The sequence below is a fragment of the Anas acuta genome, chromosome 2 (genome assembly GCF_963932015.1).
Source record: "Anas acuta chromosome 2, bAnaAcu1.1, whole genome shotgun sequence".
Classification (NCBI taxonomy): Eukaryota; Metazoa; Chordata; class Aves; order Anseriformes; family Anatidae; genus Anas; species Anas acuta.
In genome coordinates this window covers 130,998,858-131,020,739 of record NC_088980.1, presented here as the reverse complement: position 1 = coordinate 131,020,739, position 21,882 = coordinate 130,998,858, and the positions used below count along the sequence as shown (strand labels likewise).

At 34.5% G+C, this 21,882-nt stretch overlaps 1 protein-coding gene across 7 annotated transcripts in view; it reads right to left on the bottom strand.

Annotated features, from left to right (window-relative positions):
• WWP1 (WW domain containing E3 ubiquitin protein ligase 1) overlaps positions 1-21,882 on the bottom strand; it is a 60,556-nt gene that overhangs the window by 14,272 nt on the left and 24,402 nt on the right. For 3 of the 7 annotated variants that reach the window (XM_068672213.1, XM_068672212.1, XM_068672217.1), the window contains 11 exons: positions 20,233-20,371; positions 17,801-17,925; positions 14,668-14,805; positions 14,502-14,568; positions 12,326-12,507; positions 8,022-8,373; positions 6,056-6,151; positions 5,230-5,404; positions 1,352-1,406; positions 1,156-1,240; positions 924-1,052 (listed from right to left, as the gene is read on the bottom strand). In XM_068672213.1, the coding sequence (XP_068528314.1) occupies positions 924-1,052; positions 1,156-1,240; positions 1,352-1,406; positions 5,230-5,404; positions 6,056-6,151; positions 8,022-8,373; positions 12,326-12,507; positions 14,502-14,568; positions 14,668-14,805; positions 17,801-17,925; positions 20,233-20,371 (1,543 nt within the window). Of the gene's footprint in view, positions 1-923; positions 1,053-1,155; positions 1,284-1,351; positions 1,407-5,229; positions 5,405-6,055; positions 6,152-8,021; positions 8,374-12,325; positions 12,508-14,501; positions 14,569-14,667; positions 14,806-16,956; positions 17,032-17,800; positions 17,926-20,232; positions 20,372-21,882 lie in introns of those variants that run through there. The other 4 variants (XM_068672214.1, XM_068672215.1, XM_068672216.1 and 1 more) reach the window with 4 other exon arrangements.

Genomic DNA, 21,882 nt, shown 5'->3' with positions numbered 1-21,882 from the left:
CTTCTTTTTTATATAGCTTCCCAAGGAAACAAAAAGCAGCTGATGGTTGACCAGTTTTCCATTCGTTGGCTGTGCAACACACACCTATTTTGTTGTTGTTGTTATTATTAAAGACAATAGCAAATTTACCAAATTTGGAAGAAAAGTAGAGATTTTGAGGATTTCAAATTCCTATCAATTTTGTAAAAATTAGAATACAGCTAAAGGAAAGACACCTAAAAGGAAAGACAGCTGAAGTGAAAGACTGCAGTACGATCTCAGTCACACTATAGTCACCCAAAGATCAACAAAAAATCAAGGATCAACAATGAAGGCTTCAGGTGCTTGTGAACTATGAAGAAATTTATGGAACGTTAATCTATAGGCTCTTTGAAAAAGAGGCCATCAACACATCAAAGGTAAATCCAGTAAGCTCTACACAAAACATTAAGACAGGTACACATCAGTTGGGTCAATCCTTCTGACTAACCAATTAAAAAAAAAAAGAAGAATAAAAAAAGATTTTCATATAAAAATGTAAAGTATTCTGAATTTGCTTGCTTAGGCATTAATATTGCTACAGAATATGTAACTATAAGCAATACTCCTCACAATCATTTCCTGCTTCCTTTAAAAATTTGTCTATTAGTTATATTAGTTGAATTTACAAGTTTACCTTATTTCCCCTCTCAATTTATAGTGCCAATACAATCTTGTTATTTGAACAATGTATAAAAACTATTTAACATTAAAGCAGTACGGTGAAACGTGGCATAGAAAAAAAAAAAAGACAAAGGCTAAAAATTGATTTACAGGACAATGATTTGCTCTTGATTTATTGTTCAATTCTAGTTAAACATAGATTGTTTTCCAATATGAGAAGAACTTCATCATTAAACTGTAACAAGTTAAAACATTTGAGACTACACTTAATTTCTACTTACACAGAAGATTTCCCAGTACGAGGATCATTGAAGGTGGTGGTTCTAGTATTGTGATCAACAAAGTATCGCACACCTTCTCTAGTATATCTGATTTCCCAGCCCTCCGGAAGCGGGTCCTCATTTTGTAAACTGCAGAAAAAAATTGCAGAGAGTACTTTTTCCCCCCACGTCATGACATTTAAAATAACAATTAAGCAAGCTCTTTTTCTGTGCAGTCAATTTACACACCTACCCTTGAGTTCGAGGGTCTTCCCATTGTGTTGTCTTTGTGTTATGATTTACAAAATACACCCTATCATTTGAATCCACTCTCCTTTCTATGGGAAAAAAGAAAAAAAGGCAAACAAAACCAAAAATAAACTATACAACAATTGCATTCCAAATTTCTTTAACTGTCCTTTCCTGAAATCAACAGCTAATTAACTTACCCCAGCCTGGTGGCAAAGGCCCAAGTGGATCATTTTCTGCTGATAACATTGAAGCCTATTTATAAACAAAAGGACATTCAGTTAGGCAAGTATTATTCACCTTTCTTTCCCATAATGTGTTTCAAGATTACCATGAGTTCTGAAGACTGTGCATTCTGAACACCATGCCATTTTTAGTCTGTTTTTACGGAAAAGCATAATTATGTGATAATATATCACTTGTGCTCTTGCCTCCACTATTTCCAACCCCACATACCATCCCTTCCCTTCCTAGAGCAAACCTGAGAGAGCCAGTGATCTTGAAGATGTACAGTTCACAACAGTTTTATGAAAACACATATAAGCAGTGCTTCTTGTTTAAGAATATGCTTTACTTTTAATTAACATTTGAAATTAAGTGTGAAAGCACAATGACTACTGCCAATATAGGGGTTTTTTTTGGTTCCTCAATAGCAGATGCCTTTTCTGGGTGTTTAGCTGTTTTCAAACTTTGTTGTTATTTGGAGAAACAGTTGCATTCCATTAAAATGTTCAGATGTTTAAAATTATACTAACACACAATAAGGTTAAAAGGGGAAAAATAATTATTTTTAAAAAAAGATTAAATTATTATGAACTATGCTAAACTTTTAATAAACTGTAACCTTGCAAAAGTCTCCTAGTAGCTTCCAGGACTATAATGTAAGGAATAAAGAGAATATAAAAGGCAGAAATCCCCCAAACTGCAAGATCCATGCTCTAATTTATAATCAAAAGCATCACCCCCTATAACTTTTTGGTTGGAAAATTCACCTATCTAGTTACGTGTTACTGTTCTTTTGTGCACAATTAAATTTTGATAAGTGGAAACCAATCTATGTTTTCCAAAGGGTATCTAAAAGGATCATCTTACTGCTAATACTGCTTTGGTTTTCAATAGCATTAGCAATACAAAAATCTCAAATCCATCTAAGAGTTTACAAACACCAAATTCAGGCAAGAAAAGCTACAGTATTTTTCATGTTTTCCTGTGAAATATAAACAGAGCAAGGATTAGAAGAAAATGCAATGGATACACTCAAGATCAGGCTATTAGATGTGAAGAGAGAATTACCACCATCTCATCAACAAATGCACTTAGCCTTTTCTGCTTTTGGAATCTATACAGTCACAATGACCCTGTAACCAAAGACTTCTCTGTGGTGAGTATACGAAGAATAGCACAGAACAAAAAATGCTACGTGCCAAAGATGTGAATGGTGGTATGATTCAGAGTTTTCTGATCTTCTTAATGGGCCCAAAGGTTTATATGTGGCTGCTGGCTAATGCACATTTACAGAACAAACTGTAACGCTAGACAGTGGCCCCATTTCAATGAGCCAGATTCAATAACAAAAGCAGCACAGTATATTAACCCAAGTAAAGCATTCATTAATATGTCACATTATTTCTAGTATCTAGTCTCTCTCTGAGCTAATTCATATTTCTACATGGTACTGCACTTTACGCTGCATATTAAAACTAAGATGTTAAAATAGTAAACAAGCAGTGTCTTGTATTGTGCTTTAATAATGAAGGTCCATCCTTAGAAAACAGTCTATGACATTCAAAGATACTTTTACACATCAACATGCTTTGAGCTTTCAAATTGATATGAGGTAATCATCTAAAAGATGAAGGCTGTTCTATCTAGCCAATACTATGATTGTAAGTAAACAAACCATAACATTTGAATGTTTCTAACAGCTATCATTTAGTAGTGAGCGGCGTTTTTTAAAGAAAGTTATATTAATTTTCCCAAGCTTTTTTTTTTAATACCATTTAATATTCAAAAGCTTTTTTTTTTTAATGCCATTTAATATTCAAAAATATTCATTTAATCTGAATGCCATTTAATATTCAAAAAAAAGAAACAACTCCTACTTTGGATAAGTATTCATTTCATGGAAGTATTTTTCCACTTATAGATTTTTTTTTTTTTTTTTTTAAGTTCATTTGACTGCATATAGTTGCAGGATGTTAAATGTTTTAAAAACCAGTAACTTCAGCAAGTTACACTGCAACTAGTTATGTGCCTATTAAGAGATTAAAAAAAAAAAAATGAAGCAAGAAGTCTGAAGCAACTTCTCTCATATTAAATATTTTGAAATATCTAAGTAGTCTTTCCAGGTAGAACTACTCCACAACTGGGTGCAAGTCACAATGGATTTGGCTGAGGATAAACTAATACTAAGTCTGTACGTAGTAATACAATCACTGCTACATTCCATAAAATAGATGATAAGAAAAAAAAGGACTACCTACTGTTATGACAACACAACAAAAGAGAATGAAGCTAGAAAGAAATGCATATAAATCAAAAGCAAGATAATTCAAGTCCCCAATTTGAGAGAAGTACCACTGAGAAGAACACAATAGAAAAAGTAAAAGTAATTAAAATAACTATACTCTATCCACTTTAATTTCTTTATATGGCTTAGCTTTGACCATTCAAGGTAGCTGAAATATTCCATCATTTATTAAGAGGATTAATTCACTTTTTTCCCAAAAAACTAAATTATAATCTCACTTATAAACTGCTATATAAGCAGAGCTCTGATGTGTCACCAGAGGAAGTTACCTGTGGTTTGACCACAACATTTCTAAAAGAAATGTATATAGCACCACTTAAATTAAAACAGTAACAACAAAAAACCTGCATTCACATTCTCTTCAATATCATTTCAATTTTTTTCTTCCCCCCCCAAAAATTGAGTTTTAGGTATGCAACTGATGCACGACTTAAAAAACAGAACTGTAAAGAGATGCAAAATAGCATGCAAGCAGTCCAATTATTTTTATTTTCCTTCAAGCATATTCTATCTGACAAATTCTAATTTGATGATTCTAAGGTCAGAAAGGACATGTATATTCTGTACTCTGAGAGAGAATAAATCTAGCTCAAAACCAAATAAATCTCAGGGTCAGGAAAAGTGAGAGTTTTCTGAGATATCTGAGGTCTATCAAATTCAAAGGAAAGTTAAGTATCCAGATGTATAGAGTCCTAGTCCAGAAGTCAAAATGATGCTGATTCAGACTTATACTGCAACAGTTTCTTCTCAAAGCACTCCAGCTTCAAGTTGAATTTGTTCAACTCAATTAAATTAATTTATCATTAATTAAATTTATAAATTTTATTAATTAAAATAATTTATCATTAATTAAATTGATTAAAGCATCATTTATCATTAATTAAATTAAGATCCTATCCTAGAGACTTAAGAGAATGAACAGTTACAATAAAGTGTTTAGGATAACAGTGACATGCAGGCATCATCTTTAACTGCAGAAAAAACAACTATCCCATTTATCTCATTAGAAATGAAAAAAATCTGTCTCAAGAAATATCTTCTTTGAAGCTACTCATGATACTTTCTTCCAACAGTTAAGTGACTCAGTAACTATCTGAGAGAAATGGAAAGCTGTATTAGAAATTCCAGAGATGAACCAGGTGACTTAGATTCAAAATGAGCTCAAAGTAAAAAAAATTCCACACCTGTAATGATGAGAGACTCCTAATCACTAGGGAATTTCTGAATGCCATTTAATATTCAAAATGCCCAAATCCCATCTTTGACACTCCTTTTCAGTTAAGGGAGTGCTCTACTTTTACCTGTTACTACAGTCATTGAAAGTCTTAAGTATCATACAGTCCACAAAACTCAAGTTAGGAAGGAGATTCAGAAGGGAGTACTTTTTTCTTGAAGGATGACTCTTACAAACTTTGTGAACAGAATCAGTTGAATTGTTGATGAGAAATATAACACATATGGTTGAATGGTTATTAAAGCATTTTAGAAAAATCAAACAGGAAGTATACCTATATCTCTATTCGTGTCTAAATTTTATGCAAAAATTACCGAATAGAGGTATCGTTGGTTAAATTGTTGCATAGCTCCCTGCAGTTGATTACGCTGAGATTGCCATTGCTCAAAGTTCCTGACTGATTCCATTGTTGGTCGTTGCCATGTTGTTGTTCTGGTGTTATGGTCCACATAGTAAACTCTTCCGCGATCATCAACTCTTCTTTCCCAGCTACCAAGAAACACAAATGTTAACAGTTACGTTTTTCAGTACCATCACATAACCGATTTTCTCTTTATGCTAAGTTCCTAGATAGTATTTGAATGAAGTAATGAGAGTGACAGTCATGTTTTTTAATTTCTAAAGTATGCAAAAGTACTCCCCAGCTTCATTGGTAGAAGAACAAATACACTGAGCAAACAGACTGCAGGAAATAGCATCCTCAGCTCTTTCTGTCACCTCAGTTTTAACTTTGCAATTTCCTGTGGCCATGAACAAGTTGGCAGGTTTCACACACACAAAATAAACAACCATATTTTCTGAGAATCAGAAGTCAGGAACAACAGCACTACAGCGAGTTGTGCCATCTAAATAAGGGTGGTAAAGCATTCATTTTTTAATGTTTACGTTTTAAAGGAAGAAAAACAGAATTTAGCAGCTACATTTGAACACGTCATCAGAATGAGACATATATATACACCAATATACTTATGCAAATTAACACAACTCTAAGCTAACTGAAAGTTAAGGTTTCTTAATATATATATTTTCAATGAGCTGCTTACTAAAAACATGACTGTAGTTCTTCTTGCACCAACCAAACAACAACATAAAAATAGTACTATTACCAGATTTAAATTAAAAAAAAAAAGTCTACATTACCCAGGAGGTAAGGGCTGTGGTCTTTCCCATGTTGTAGTTCGCGTGTTGTGATCAACATAATAGGTTCTACCATGAGGATCCTTTCTTTGCTCCCATCTTCAAGACAAAAAAGACTTACATATAAGTCAAGGTGAAAGCATTTCTTAAGGAATTATTTCTCACTAAGCAAAAAAAAACCACTTTGCTATTGAATGAACACACAATGATCCAAACCTCATTCTGAAACACCAAAGACAACTCACACTAGAATAAAAATCATTTATTTCCTGCTTCCTGCTTGAACTGGTATCGCCATGAAAATTTCTTTAAGGAACTTGGTACGTAAAATGAGCATACATCAATATTCACAAACATTTCCAAATTCTATTTAAGGTATCTGAAAACAAAGCCAAGTAATTAACTACACACAGTCTGTATGCTAAAATAACTAAATTCAGAAAGTTTAGAGACATTCTTTGCATTTTCAAGTACCTGCCTCTCACAAAAAAAAAAAAAAAAAAAAAGTAATCTACATTTTGAAGCACTGTTCCTTGTACCCAACAAACAACAGGATCATTCAGAGTGTCAGAGTGAACCTGAAACGCGGGCTATCAGATAATTAATTTTCCCTGTGTTTCTATTTCCTGTCCTGGTAAATTCTGTATCTGATATCCTTGGGGATTACTTCTTCAGTTTTAGTTGCAAAGCCCTTACAATGAAGATGGACAGAGGACCAAACATTACAAGCAATTCAAGTTTCATGCTCTTGAGAACTGCTGTAATACAATACATGCCATTTCTAAATGGGAGAGGAAAACTGGATTAGACAATGAATTGAAGCCCTTGCTTGTGTTAGATGTATGCTTTTCTTATAAATGTAATTAATTAGCTCCTAAAAGTATAGGCAGAACATCTTGCTTGCTACTCATAGAATTTGATGTGCATTTCCTCACTATTACAAAGTATCCTATAAAACTCCTGGAAATGCTTTCTGCAGTTCAAGAGGTTAAATGGCAAGACTATGACGTGATAAAAGAGAAGCAAATAATATTTTAATAATAATTGTAATATTTCCCTACAAAGTACATACCATACATCTGTCTTTCTAGATTCCTGTTTTCATGTTTATCCAAATGCAGAAGCTCAAGTGAACTGTCCCTAATTACTTACTGAACCTGTTTCAGAGGGAGCAGATACAAGACAGGCTCTCAGAAAGATCAGCTGCAATTGCATAAATTATATATGCTTTGGGAATAAACTGTCTGTGTTCAAAAATGCTAAAATAGTTAATATTTAAAATATCACAGAAATTTCAGCATCCTCAGTTAGTTACTGAAAACACCTTCTCACCCGAACATGAAAGCATTTGTTTTTTTGTTTGTTTTGTTTAAGATTGATATATGTATTGGAACATGTATCATATTTTTATTAAATGTTTAAGCATATCTTTAATTGCGTACTTAAGGTTTAGGACTACAGCAGTAGTCTCAGACAGTTCCATAGAAATAACAGTTTCTAGTTATTCTGAGCATATATAGAAACTTCAAATCTTTGTTTTTAACATTATTGGTTATATTCCTATGCTGCAAGCACCTACAAGTATTTGTAGACTATTTTATTCATTTTCACTTCTCTGTATCTTAGTTCCTACTACATTCTTATAGTTTAAGAACTGAAGGAGCAATGAATTATAACCCAAATAAGTTTGAATAGATCAAATGAAAAGCTTTCACATCCATAATGCCCAAGAGTTCCTCTATTTAGATCATATTACTGTCTCAGCAAATCAGTGATCAGTTGCTAGTTTCTGGGGCATGAGCTACTAGCCAATTATAGCAGCACAGTACAAACCCCATTTTAGATCAAATAACCCCTTCTCAGCCAACTGATCTGCATTTGGCAATCTCCATATGGAATTAAATTGCTGTTTCTTTATATACACATTCAGACCAAACACAAATACAGTATTAAAATCAAGCCCACATACCCTGGTGGCAAAGGTTCTGTACTGGCATTACCAGGCTGCTGTCTTACAGGCTCTCCGGATGCACTTGAGGTTGAGGAGGATTCCCTAGGTTTTGCTGCATCTGCTGCTGTACTGTTTCTGGCATTAGGTTGCGCACAGTCCGTTGTAGCTGTATCTTCTAGTCCAGCAGACACAACAGGTAATGTAGAAGCGTGGCTTTCGGAACAACTAGCTGCTTCTGCTGTTGACTGAGGTTCTACTGTAGTGTTAGTGCAATCTGTAGACATGGGAGCTTCTGCTGAACCTACCACCACTGCCTCGGAGACAGAAGAATTACCAGCTTCTGGTGCAGAGGCAGATGACTCACCATTAACTAAGAAATGGGAAATAAGAACATTTGCATATCAGATTCTGATGAGTTTTACTTTTTTAACGATCTACTTGTAGAGCAATCTACATTGAAAGAAAGAAAGGAACATGTTTAATTCACACCTACATGCCATAAGCAGCATTTTTGCCTAAGATGACAAAAAAGTCACAGTGCACCTGCCTCAGCTAAAGCTGTAATTAAAACGTACAATCTGCAAACCATTCTTTATACATCCAGCAAAGGTAACACCTTAGTTTCCGCATATCTTGTTCAATTCAACTTTACACTCTATTCTTTAGATTAGCAAAAGGTAGACATCTGCTTCACCTTATTTGCTTTGAAACTGTGAACTTGTACAAACTTCAAAAAAGAATTTTTATTAGCATGAGATGAAAGAAAAATATTAGGAGCTAAGTAACTATATGAAATACATTAAACTAAGAGGTAGTTCTTACACTTTTTTCCATTTTTTTAGAGTTGAGATATAGAATTGTACAATTAAGCAAAAAAACACCTGTGTACGGCTTAGAAAAAACTCCTCCTCACACCCCAAACAAGGTCAGTAAGTCCTAAAAATCTGTATTTTGCTAACTGTTGTGGGCTAACCATACTTAAGTAATTAGCTAAGTACCACAGAGTCATTCACTCACACTTCTCACCCACCCACAGTGTGATGGGACAAGAGGAAAGGAGGAGTAAAAGCAAGAAAACTTGATGGTCAAAGCAAAAAATAGTTAATAAGAAGCAGAAGAGAGAAAGACAACAAAACAAAACAAGTGATGTAAGGGCAATCATTCACCACCTTCAGTGGGTAGACTGATACCCAGTCAGTTCCTAGCAAAAAGATGGCTAACCTCCCTAAACTTCCTCATCTCCTTTTTTAATTGCCAAGCATAACACTACAGGCATGGAATATCTCTGTGGTTCGTTCAGGTCATCTGCCTGGTTGTCTCCCAACCTCATGCATACTCACAATCTATTTACTGACCTGGGGGAGGCAGAGTAAGAAATAGATAATGCCTTAACTCTGTGCAAGCACTGTTCAGCCACAGCTAAAACATAACTGTGTAATCAACATTATTTTGGTCACAAATCTAAAATACAGCTGCATACAAACTCCATCACAGTCCGACCCATGACACTTGCAATTTATATAGGTCAAAGACTTGAGAAAATTATTTTAGAATCAAACTAAATTGATTTCTGTCTTTTTAAGAACAACACAAATGTCATCCAACTCAAGCAAGCATAATCTCATAACAGGTTTAAAGCAGACATGGATTTGGCAGAAAAAAGGGGCTAAGAAGGCATAAGTACTCCCAAGCCCAATTGGCTAGTAATACATCAATACCGATCATCTGCAGAGCTTAACAGAACGGTATCTCAGCACATGACCTTGCCTCAGACAAGACAAATTAGGTACAGTAGTCAGAGGACCCCCATTAAAAGTCAAGGCCCTTATTTAAAGCAATGCAATATCAGTCACAACTAGGGGTGCAGAAAAAGCAGGCTAACATCAGTGATAATTCTATTTAATCTTCTCAATTCATACCTTTTTTAGAGTTGGAAGTATTTTCCCTCAAGACCAAATATAATATGCAACACAGACTTCAAGTGATTTTCTAACTGATAGCATGCTATCAGCTTACAATTCTGAGGCCAAAATACTACAATTGCTCTCTATATTCATAACCTTATTGATAGAAATGTGCAAAAATTAGCCATAGATTAGTACCTATAAAATGATGGAACACCATTTTAAAGAGTTTACTTATTTATGTATAGCATCCTCACAAATAAATAGCTAGCTAGACTCTACATACTACTTGCAATAGCTCTGTAATGTCAGCAATTTCTTGCTTTCCCAGAAAGTAAGAGCAGATATTGGCAAACTGTAAATCTCATTTTCCTCTAAAATACTTGCACATGCACACACACACACACACAAGCAGATCAAAGAATTACAAGCAATAAAACAGAAATCAGTAATATATTCCAGTTAGCAAGCCAGTCTCTTTAAGGAATTATCACTGGGCCACATATGTTTCTTCACATGCAGAACAATGAGCATGGTTTTGCAGCTAGCAGCCGATTTGTAAGATCTGTAAAGGCATTGCTTTATTAACAGAACTATTCCAGGGCAATATATCACTACTTCCATCTCACACAGAACAGGTTAACCAACACCAAGCCACATCAAGACTTTGTATTAGTTCAAGCAACTATAAACCATGAGATTAAAAAATATATATATAACTACAGACAACCTGATCAGTTTTCTTCAAATGTCTCTTTTAACTACCAACAGCTTTGTTTAAATAAGAAAAAATGCCAGCTGAAGTTTCAGCTTTCATTAAAAAAGTAATTTCAATTCATCTACATGAAAGGATCTATGAGATTCCAAAACGAAGTCAGAGATCAAAGTAACTGACAAATTGTTGTCTCTCTTAGTAAGGTGATCTCCAAAACAGATCTATAAAACATTTTATCAGCTGATTACCTCATCATTCAGATCTGAAAAAGCAATTCTGGCAACATCACATAAAATGACAATCCTGCTAAGCACAACAGTGAGAAGAACAAAACAAAAAAACTGTCATCAACAAATCATGAAGACTCATTCTACATCTTGTCTCAAAGAAGTCTCCACCAACAGGTACAGTAGTTGAAAACTGTTATAGCAGTGACTTAGTGCAAGCTCGGTAGTATGGTTTCATCAATATTACTATTTGAACAAATCAATTATTTCTGCAATTACACTATCTGAATACCAATTTAAAATGGATCTCTCAGCTATTGGATCTCTCTCCCTAAAAAGGGAACAACACTTAAATAATACATATGCTCTTTGGCCTTCAACTGAAAAGAGAAGGGAATTGAGTTCAAGTTCTCTAAATAGAGATTCACTTCACAGAAGACCTGATTTAATTACTACCTTTTAAAGTTTATAATTATTTCCGTCATCTTCCTACCATCCCACATTTCCCACTCTATTACAGGAAGCTTGACAGTCTCCATTCTCCTGTTTATTAACAGCTTGCCTCTTCCTATTTAAGAGTACCTTTTTGCTCTGCTATCACTCTAATCTCAGTCAATCAGCTGAGGAAAGACGGAAAGCGCTTAGAAAGCATAGTCATGATTAGATGCAAAGCTCTCTCTGAAGAACAAAAATAATGAAAAATATTTGCTTTTCACTTCTTTTACTTTAGTGAATGTTTGTCTTTGTTTTAAATGGAAGGCAAAAAGAATCTACAACACATTTCAACTAAGAGCACAATAGTTCCCGATGACAGAACGAGGGGGAATGGGCTGAAGTTGCACCAGCAGAGGTTTAGGTTGGATATTAGGTAAAGCTTCTTTACCAAAAGGGTTGTTAGGCACTGGAATGTGCTGCCCAGGGAACTGGTTGAGTCACCACCCCTGGAGGTCTTTAAAAGACGTTTAGATATAGAGCTTAGTGATACGGTTTAGTGGAGGACTTGTTACTATTAGGTCAGAGGTTGGACTAGGTGATCTTGGAGGTCTCTTCCAACTTAGATGGTTCTGTGATTCCCTGACAGCAATAAACAGCAGATTTATCCAATAGCACAAGAAACCTAACTACAGTTACTCAAATTAATTCTGTGAAAGAAACCTAAGTTTTCCTCCTGACAACTCATAATATGGTTTAGTCATCTGGGATAGGGAAGGAAGATTTGGATGCTTTACATCTTTCTTCATCCAAGATGAGAATTCACAGGGAAGTGTGAAAGTTGGTAGACTGAAGAATGGACCTACTCCAGAAAAATTCATGGAAGTGAAAACACAAGATTATAAATTCAAGCCCAGAAACATTCTTTCAGAATTTTTAAAATCTAACAAAAAAATGTACAGGAAAAGTGATTCAACTTCAGATTCATTTCAACTAGACAAAAAAACCTTACGGTACATAGTCTCATAACCCTCCCATTCTTACCAGTGCTGTTGACAGGCTGAGCTGCAAGTGGTTTTGGTACTGGTGTATTTTTGGGTCTCGCTGCAACGTGAGTAGGAGATGGTGAGCTGTCTCCATTAATAGCTTCTGTGCAGAACGCATTCTGTACTACAGAGTTTGAAGGTACTTGATTGTCTATCCCATTAGAAATATCACAAGCAGATCTTGGTAAAAATAAAAAAAAATATATATATATATAGGTTTACACTAGTACAAACACGTCGAACAGTTAGGCAAAATAAAACAAATCCTACACTATTACATGGTAAAGAAACACAAAGAAACCGTGGTAAATTCACAACAGTTTATAATACCACGTATGCAGCCTAGGTAACAGTCAAGTGCAAGACAAAAACAATTAAGGAACAACATACAAATGTTGTTTTGAAGAATTTTAGATACTTAAAACAGATAAGATTTCTCATTTCCTCTTCATCTTTTACTTTGTAATGGCATATTAGAATTGAGTTGGGCAGACCAATGTGCCTGCCACATCTTCCAAAAATGCCTTAGGAACCATTCCAAAGCAGCAGCTATGAGCAGGATAACTTTTTCTCTCATTAAGCAACTGGAACAATAATTTTGTCATATCTCTTTTTTTTTTCCAGTAATAACTTAAGTAAGAAAACTCCTTCAGTAAAGTTAGTTTCTCTATGTATAGGCAGGATGGGTGAGTACGTGGACAGACATACACAAGAAGCTCTATGTTTGAATGGCTGCAATGAAATACATGTACTGTAAGGGCCTATGAATGCAAAGTCCTGTTCAACTACACTACTTTTACTTAAATCTATCCCAGAATGCATAAAGCCACCCACCAGAATCACATATTATGAAAATTACATTCAGTGCCAACTCCCCATCTTTGCAAGGAGTAGTGGCTAAAAATTCAAGTTAAATATATAACAAAAAAACATGAGAATTGTTACAAGTCCCACTTTGCAGAATATGAAAGGAAGAAATAGAATTTCCATGCTATCTTACCCAACAAGATGAGTAGTATTAACAGATAATTAAAATACAATCCCTTGTCAATTCTAGACTAGAAAACTTTTTGTTTTAAAACTGTAAATCAAAACTGCTGGAAATTTATATGGAGAACTGTTGTAATCAGAATACAAGCATCAAGTAAACGTGACAGTAAAAACTACACTGGGAGCAGTAACAGTTGAATGAAAACAAAGAATTGCTACTCATGTTTCAAAGTGTTATGCATATGCATTTCAATTCACTTTGCATAGTCCCAAACCTTTCTAAAGCAAACTAGGGTAAGTAACTTTTTATCCTCACTCCCTCTTATTGGGCACCTATGGGAGAACTTATTTTCAAAAGAAGAATCAAGTCAAGCATACAACTACAAATGTGTACTGTCGTTCAAATTCATAGCAACTGTATGCTTTTTCACTGCATCCTGTGTTAAAAACTAAAAAGTAATGTTAATTTGATGTGAATATTGACCTACTTGACTCACTAACAGTGAGAGGTCAAACAGTCTACACCTACTTCTCTGCAGGCAGTCCATCATCTGGCATAAAAATGGAGGCACCAAGAACAAAGCTCTAAATTGATCCGAAAGTCGTCTTCTTGCCACTTCAGGTTGAAGCAGGCAAAGTCTTTGCCTTAGTGTTCTGAATACTGCTTCCTAAATGCAATACAAGTCTGTTCAACAACTTCCTGATAACAACCTTAAAAAAGGAACCGGGCAAAGGGGAAGTCATTTATACTTTTTTTTCTTCTTCCTTCCGTTCAAATGGTACATTGCAAGAAGTTAGTACACATGAACAGAAATATCTCTTAAACAGCAAGAAAAAAAAAAAAAGAACGTAGTAAGTACTCAAAATCACAGTGAGCCACTGCTCCCAGGATTTCATAAAATTTCAGCCAACAAGAAATCTGTTTTCAGAGGGCTACACTTCCAAGAGGCAATCATAAACTACTGGAGAGCAGGTTCTAACAGGAGAGGAAGGACAATTGCAAATTTAATTTCTGTCAAACTACATTATGTAATTATTATACAAACTGTATTTCTAAAGCCTTTGGTAAAATAATTAGGGGCTTGACAGTGAAAATCACTCCCATTCACACACAAAAAAATGCTAACAGATAAATTTGCTGATATATGTCACATAGAGTTTAAAATACAAAAATAAATTCCAACCTTATTGTACTTCTTGCTGAAGCATCTCTGTTTTCATGCACAGCTTCACCATTTTGCTGAACTTCTACTGAACAGTAAACAAACAAAAATCAATAGAAATATTCCACTACATCTGTTTGAAATATTAATCAAAATATTACAATCCAGTTGAATTGTTTTAACTTACTGGTTGCTGGTGAACTGATATTTGTAAGAGATTCTTGTTCAACCACCAAACCATCTAGCACAACTGTCAGTTCACCTGTTTGCACCATGCCACTCTTGTTTTCCAAAGATAGCTTCAACTGTTCTTTCACCTTCTCCACTAGAAACGGAATTGGGTTGGGTAGGAGAAGAGGAGAGAAGGGATAAAGGAAAGATTAAATTCTAAGCGATGTTAAAAAAAGGACTGTCAACAAAAAATATATTTAGTTGCACAAAATGAAACATGATATGTTCAGACGATTTGAATCACCACAGTTCACTATGAAATTGTGTAAATTTACACCAGCTGTGGGTAAAACCACAGTATATTACAGAAATAAACTCTCCATTTACGTAACATATTCTAGGTATACTATAGAATCCATGTATTTTCAGCACTTTATTGTAAATGATTTCCCAGGTTTTCTTTTTCCACTAAGCCCTTCTGAAACCATGCACTACTTACATAACACAGGAAGGCTTAAAGTAAAAAAACTTCTGAACTACACATCCAAATACTACATGTTACAAGTCACAGGGAACTTTATCCTACAACCATAGCTTATGTTCATTTCTTCTATCACCTTCCAAAAGTAGTTCTAAGAGACAACTAAAAAGAACATCACTTCGAGGAAAAAATAAATCCAAAAACTCCACACAGTCTTTCCTATTTAAATATATATATACATATATATATTTTAGTAAGTTCTTAGGAGCATTTTCACAGACTCCAACTCCAAGGATTAAACAGTACGAGAGGATACCTCAAGCAATCAAAAATTAAATGAGAAACTGACAAACTTTTTGTTTCGAGATATACAAAAAAAAAAAAAAAACCAACACAAAACACATGTACATGGTGCAGTAAAAAAAATTCAATATAACTGGTAAGCAATGCATACACACGTAGACAGACATACATAACCAGAGGTAAAACATGCTGTGGATGTTGCATAATTCTCCCTAAGTCACCTGTTACTAGTACAGAATTTAAAACTACACGTCAGAAATGCAAACACAGTAAGCTATGAGTTCACATTAATCAGGTTAAAATGGTTACGGCCTTTTAATATTTGTGGTCTCAGATTAAAGGATTATTTTTTTCAAGATGTATCAGCATATTTCCCTCAATATGACAGTGTTCCAAGCTAAAGTCAAAGCTCCCTATGCAACTTGCACTTCTATGCATTAAACTAGCCAGCATTTCCTTATTTTTTTAATTTCTTAATAAACATCATAAATGAACAATAAACATGAAAACAGGGAATGCTACCATCAGCTATTACCAGACGTCCCCAAGGCTTTGCTACGGTCAATACTGACATCTGTTATTTCAAAAAACAGATTCAACTATATGTAGTGGGGCAACTGTTACTAGCAGACACCCACTGCTATGTTACAAATGGATTTCACTGGAGCAAGCACAAAACTGCCAAATTACTACAAAATTATTGGGTTTGAGATCTGCGTTTTGGAAAATGGTAGGAAAAGAAAAGGGAGAAGAAACTAGCCTACCACAGAGCTGTTAGGATACATATTCCTAATTGTCATCTCTGCAAAGGATGATTGGTTTACTTTGTATTGTTTTAAAAGGTAAACTTCCAAAACCAGACCAACTGTTCACTGTACTCCAACTGAGTTTGCAAGAAAGTTGGGAGGGGTGTGGGCAGCAATTCACTACTAATGGTGCTTAGCAGAAGGAAGTAATAGCAGTAATTCTAAAATTTCTTCATTTAGAAGACATCCTCTTTACATTTTCTTCAGTAAAGCACCTTTAAAGTACTGCATTTTACGTTAGGTACAAATAACTGAAACACTGAAGGATACTGATCAGATTATTCTGTCTATGAATTACTTGATAATCCAGCATGTGTCAAACTGTCGACACATCAAAATCAGAAGTGCTGCACATAAATTACCTTTAGTGCAATGTACAGCTAACTCAGTCAACCATTTCCTGAAAGAATTTGACAGGTTATTGGATCCTACAATCCCTGTATCTACAGCAACAAAATATTAACTATTTTGTTTGCTGTTGCTATTACAATCCAGTTTCTTCTGACACAGCTAAAGCATAAAACATCATGCATTAGATGTACGGAAGGCACAATTCTTTTTGTGATCACTTTTTTATTCTGTTAGAAAGTATTTAAAAATATGGTCATGTAATGTCAGAATGAATATTTAAATAGTATTTTATTTCGCTATAATGTCATTTTAGAAATCACTTTAAAAAAAATAAAATAAAAAATATGCAACTTTTCTGCTTAACTATAAAATCCTGGTCAGGAATCTTTTTTGTAATGCTGAAGAAACTCCACTTGATTTTGCATTCTGTTTCGATTTTCTGTAAGAATCAGAAAAATGAAGCAGGGTAAGGGGGCTGGGTGGGATCTCCTTTCCTCCACCTCCCTACACAGATCTCTCAGATTTGTGTATCTAACTTGTGAGAAAGGTTAGAAATTGGATTAGCTGGAATTCTACTGCCACTCTGGAGTGGAATTTAAAGTGTGGATTCACCATCTTCTTGCATTCATGAAAAAAAAATTTAAAAGTGAATTAGATAAAGAAGACCTGTTTTAATTCTATTAAAGACAACAAAAGTTAAAAGTTACGTAGAACACAACAATCACTGATATGCTAAAAATAAGTTTCTCAAATTTCTTTTTTCATCAATGGTTTCTACTGCTCTCTGGGCAGTTAAATTATGAGAGAAAAATATACAGCCCTTCTATTAACAATTCCAAAGAAGGAAAACAGGAACAATGATGGCTTTTCAAAAACTTTAGATTTATTGTTTGTTTTAAAAACAAGTCTAAAACAGATCTTCTAGCAAATTAGATATTAGTTTGCCACAAAACATTTCAATTAATCACTACTGTGGTTACTTAGTTTGTAGTAACTTGTACTCTGGTGTATGTTTCAAAATTATTATATCCCATTGTTACATTCAAATTTTTCTCTATAGCACAGTTAGACATGTCCAGAAGAGACAAGGAAAGACATCAACTGAAAATCAGTTGTAATTACATGTATAGTTAGTAGTCTGATTGCCAGTTTTGATATATAGATTAGTAATAATAATTCTACTTAAAATATCCTTCAGGATAACTTACATTTTCTATTGTGTATTTCCAAAGCTTGTCTCAAGTCTACAGTGGCTCTTCCTAATAAAGCATCTGCTTTTAAAGTGTGATGGCTCCACACTCTAAATTCCAGCGTAGTCTGTGGAGTCACATTCCTGCATATAAAATACATTTTTTAAAAAATATATACAAATTTTAAAGTATTCATTCGTGTTATTAGGAGTATTTGATCTTAATTCACTTTCTCATATTTATTGTTATTTCTTGATAATAATTGACTGAAAGTGGTTTTTGTACCGTTAGGGGAAATTTTTAATTAACTAAGCACTGAAAACACTGTAATATTTATCTTTAAGATCAATTAAAGAGCATTACTATAATAGCATAAGGAATTTGGGTAGTATCAGAAAAACCTACCCTAAGCTCAAAGCTCAGTTATATAACAACATATCTTACTTGGTTTATGAAAGACATATTTTCCTTATTCCTCACTATTCCAGAATTCTAACTAAAAACTCACATTATTTAATGTGAATAAAAAGGTAGTAAGTATATTTGTCTGTGACTAGAAAGAAAAATACCAATTACTAAAAATGAAAAGAAAATACAACCAATCAACTACTTGCAAGCAGGAAGAATACATTCCATAGCTGTCAACTTGCCATGAAAATGTTGATAAAACATTGCTTATGAATCCACAAATATATATATAAAATCACAATGCATGCTCACAAAAATCAGAGGGGAAAAAACTCAAATGATAAAGCTAAAGTAAAAACTAGAGGAAAGCAGAAAGATAAAGGTCCCAATTACAGTAATGCTACAATAAGCCTTGGCAGTATATCCCCCCTGCTCAGGAAGGAAAACAATGCTAGGTCCTGGAGAGTAAGTTTTTGCAAGATAGGGTCTATTACAGCAAGGGTGCTGTGAAAAATGGAGCAGAAGCATTGTACTGAGAGTCCAAGGTCACATATCCGTCAGAACTAGAAACATGAAGTTATATCAGTATTGCTAAAAATAATGCTAAAAACAATCCCCAGGCCGCATCAACAGAGCTAACTTTAGTCACTTAAACATGTTGGACAACATGGATCATTTTTGCAGAAATCCATGAGGAAGTATGCTTTTATAATTTGAATAGTCTGCCTTCTAATGGAAGACTTACTAAAAGACCAGCTTAAAAAAAAGAAATGGAGAGTGGGGAGGAAAAGTACACACAGAATACACTGCTGGTGCTCATGCATACCCCCATACATGTCATGGGAACTTATTAAGTTGGAGAGTTCACTTATTCCTAAATAGATCGGACAACTGAAACAGTGATACCTTTCTGACAGACAGAAGAAAAGGGGACCAGAATACCTGACATATAAGAATCAGATCCTAAATAATACTGATGATGGAATGAGTTCGTTTGGCTGTACTGTATACATCAAATTACTTCATTTCTATCAGCTCACCAAATCCTGTCAAATGAAACCTGCCTCCTCAACTCTGGTCTCTGTGAATATCGATAGCTCTGTACTTGTGCTAGTAATAACTCCTCGAAATCAATGTTTTCTATTCAGTTTTGCTGTACTACAAAGGGCTAATAAACTACTAAACCTGAAACATCAAGAAATGTGACAGAGGAATACCCACCTGGTTCAGCCCAGGTCTGCAGTTATCAACTAATGTTCCTAAGCAAACAGTTCCCCCAAAGTTAGTTATATTGTGCCTCTCCCCATTCTCCAGAACCAAACCAGGTTCCCCTAACTAACAAACTGGCTATTATTGTACAAAGGCAGGTCAGATGCTGTAAGGCATACTAGCCCATGTTCAATGCCTCTTGAAAGTAGCTGTGTTGTTTCCACACCCAAATCTGTAGTAGTACAATCTTGGTTGCATAATAATGCATTCTAGACAACTACATTGTGCAAGATTTGCCAGTTCTTCATAGGGTCATAGTCAGGTATATCTGCACCTGTTGCACAGTAAGCAAATTAAACCATAACCAAATTAAACTGCTCAAACGGAAGGATAAGTTACATGGCCATTTTGCAGTAAACTGTTTTTGTGTATGTATCTGTTCCATTAGGAAATTGAAAACAAAAAGTGACTTTCCTCATAACTACTATTTATCCGGCTGAGAAATTTTGCATTTTAACATTGAGAATGACAGTCAGATCTTCTAGAGATGAATCTTAAACTTGAAAGGTCCACAATACAAACAAATATTAAGGGTATACTGTGGACAGTAGCTGTATACAAGAACACTCTCCTCAAAACAAAACAAAATAAAAATGTTCTTGGAACATCATAGGCACTGAGTAAGACTTTTCATTTAAGATAAACAGCATCTTACATCTGCAATTGGTTATCAACAGCCAGAAAAAATTATGTAGGCAGCCAAGCCTAGTAAATATTTGCCTGCAGGGTCTGGCTAATAAATAGTATTAAATAATCAAAAAAAAACTACTTACACTGTCAGCTGTTCATCCCACTTTGGATTTGAAGAACTACTTGATTTTGCTGTTTTCTTGATTTCTCCATCTGCAGTTAATTCCGTGTAGAAAGTTGTTCCAAACCAATTCTTTTTCCGTTTCAGTTTGGCACTAGAAACTAATAAAATGTATTGCTTTATCTAAAACAGCATACTTGCTGAAAACTAGAAAAAGTACCACTTACACAATGCATAGAACATGGCAGAGCAATGTTACTCCTCACCTTTTCTACTTCTGCTGAACATAAAGAGGTCAATGCTAAAATGGTAGCATTTAATTTCAAAAACTACTTTGTCAGGTAGTTGACACCAAGCTTGACATGTTCCTTTACCCATGTACTGATAGCATAGTTAAGAGAGACAGCACAACAATTATTTTACAGAAAACTGAAAATCATGTGGTTTCTTTTGTTTATCTTCTCACAGTTCTTCCTCTTCCAACTCCTCTATTTTCTAACTGAAAAATAGCTAAGTATGATACATCTGAAAGATTATCAATTTTTTTTTGTTTTGTTGCTGCTGTTTTTCAATAGAATCTTTAGTACTTTAAATTTTATGTACTTATGAAGGTATACGCAATTTAAACCTATTACAAAATTTCACTGTTAAAAATTTTTCACTGCTATATATGTTTCCCTGCAAAGCCAGTATGCAGCACTTCATCTATTCGCCTATTCCACCTGTCCAGTTAACCTCTGTTTTAACACATCAGTTTGCTAAAATTAAAACAACTCTCAACTTTCCCCCTATTTTGCTTTAGCAAAATTTCCCCCTATTTAGCTTTGCAGATAAACTTAAGGCTTCAGCTAAATCTTCAACAATTAGAAAGAGCAAATGACCAAAGAAGCTATTTTTTATCTTCAAATGACTAGTGAGGTCCTCAGTGCTCCTGAATATAAATCTGTTCTCTCACTTCCTCACCCAGCTGATAATGTTACTATAAAAACCAACAGCAGCCAAGCTGCCAATATTTTAAATTCTACTTCAGGCACATTCTTCAGAACACATCAGTAGGCTCACAGCTGTACACACCTGCTGGCTATGCTTTTTCTTATTCCTCCTATACTTCAATGCGATCCTCCTTCCCTTCACTTTGAACCTAAAGCAAAGCTGAATACTTTCAGCCACTTGGAACTAATCCTTCCCTGTTACTTTTCTGCCTGGTACTTGCTATTCCAGAAATAAGTGGGAGTTAACTAAACTGTCTGAAAGGAAGACAAAAAAGGTTTGTAATATATTTCTGGATTACAGTATTCTGAAAAGTATGAATTAGTTATGTAAAAAGTCAGTGGGATGCAACTGTCCAAGACCCTAAAGACACTGACCACAAATTTTTACCTAATTTCAATTAAAAGGTGTACACTTAACTCCTTTACATTTGAAAATTCATGTCTAATTCACGTGTCACGTGTCATAAAAGGGAGCTGCAGCATTGATACTGATGAAAAGATTAAATGTAAAAGATTAGAAACATGATTCCACACACAGGCCATATTTTTTCATCTGAAATTGATACCTTTTTCAGCTTCAAAAACCCCTACTTATTCCACATTTATTTTTTTCTCCATATTTTGCTTTTTAAAAGCAACTGCAACAGTTCTTAAAATAAAGCTATTCTGTCAGAATATAC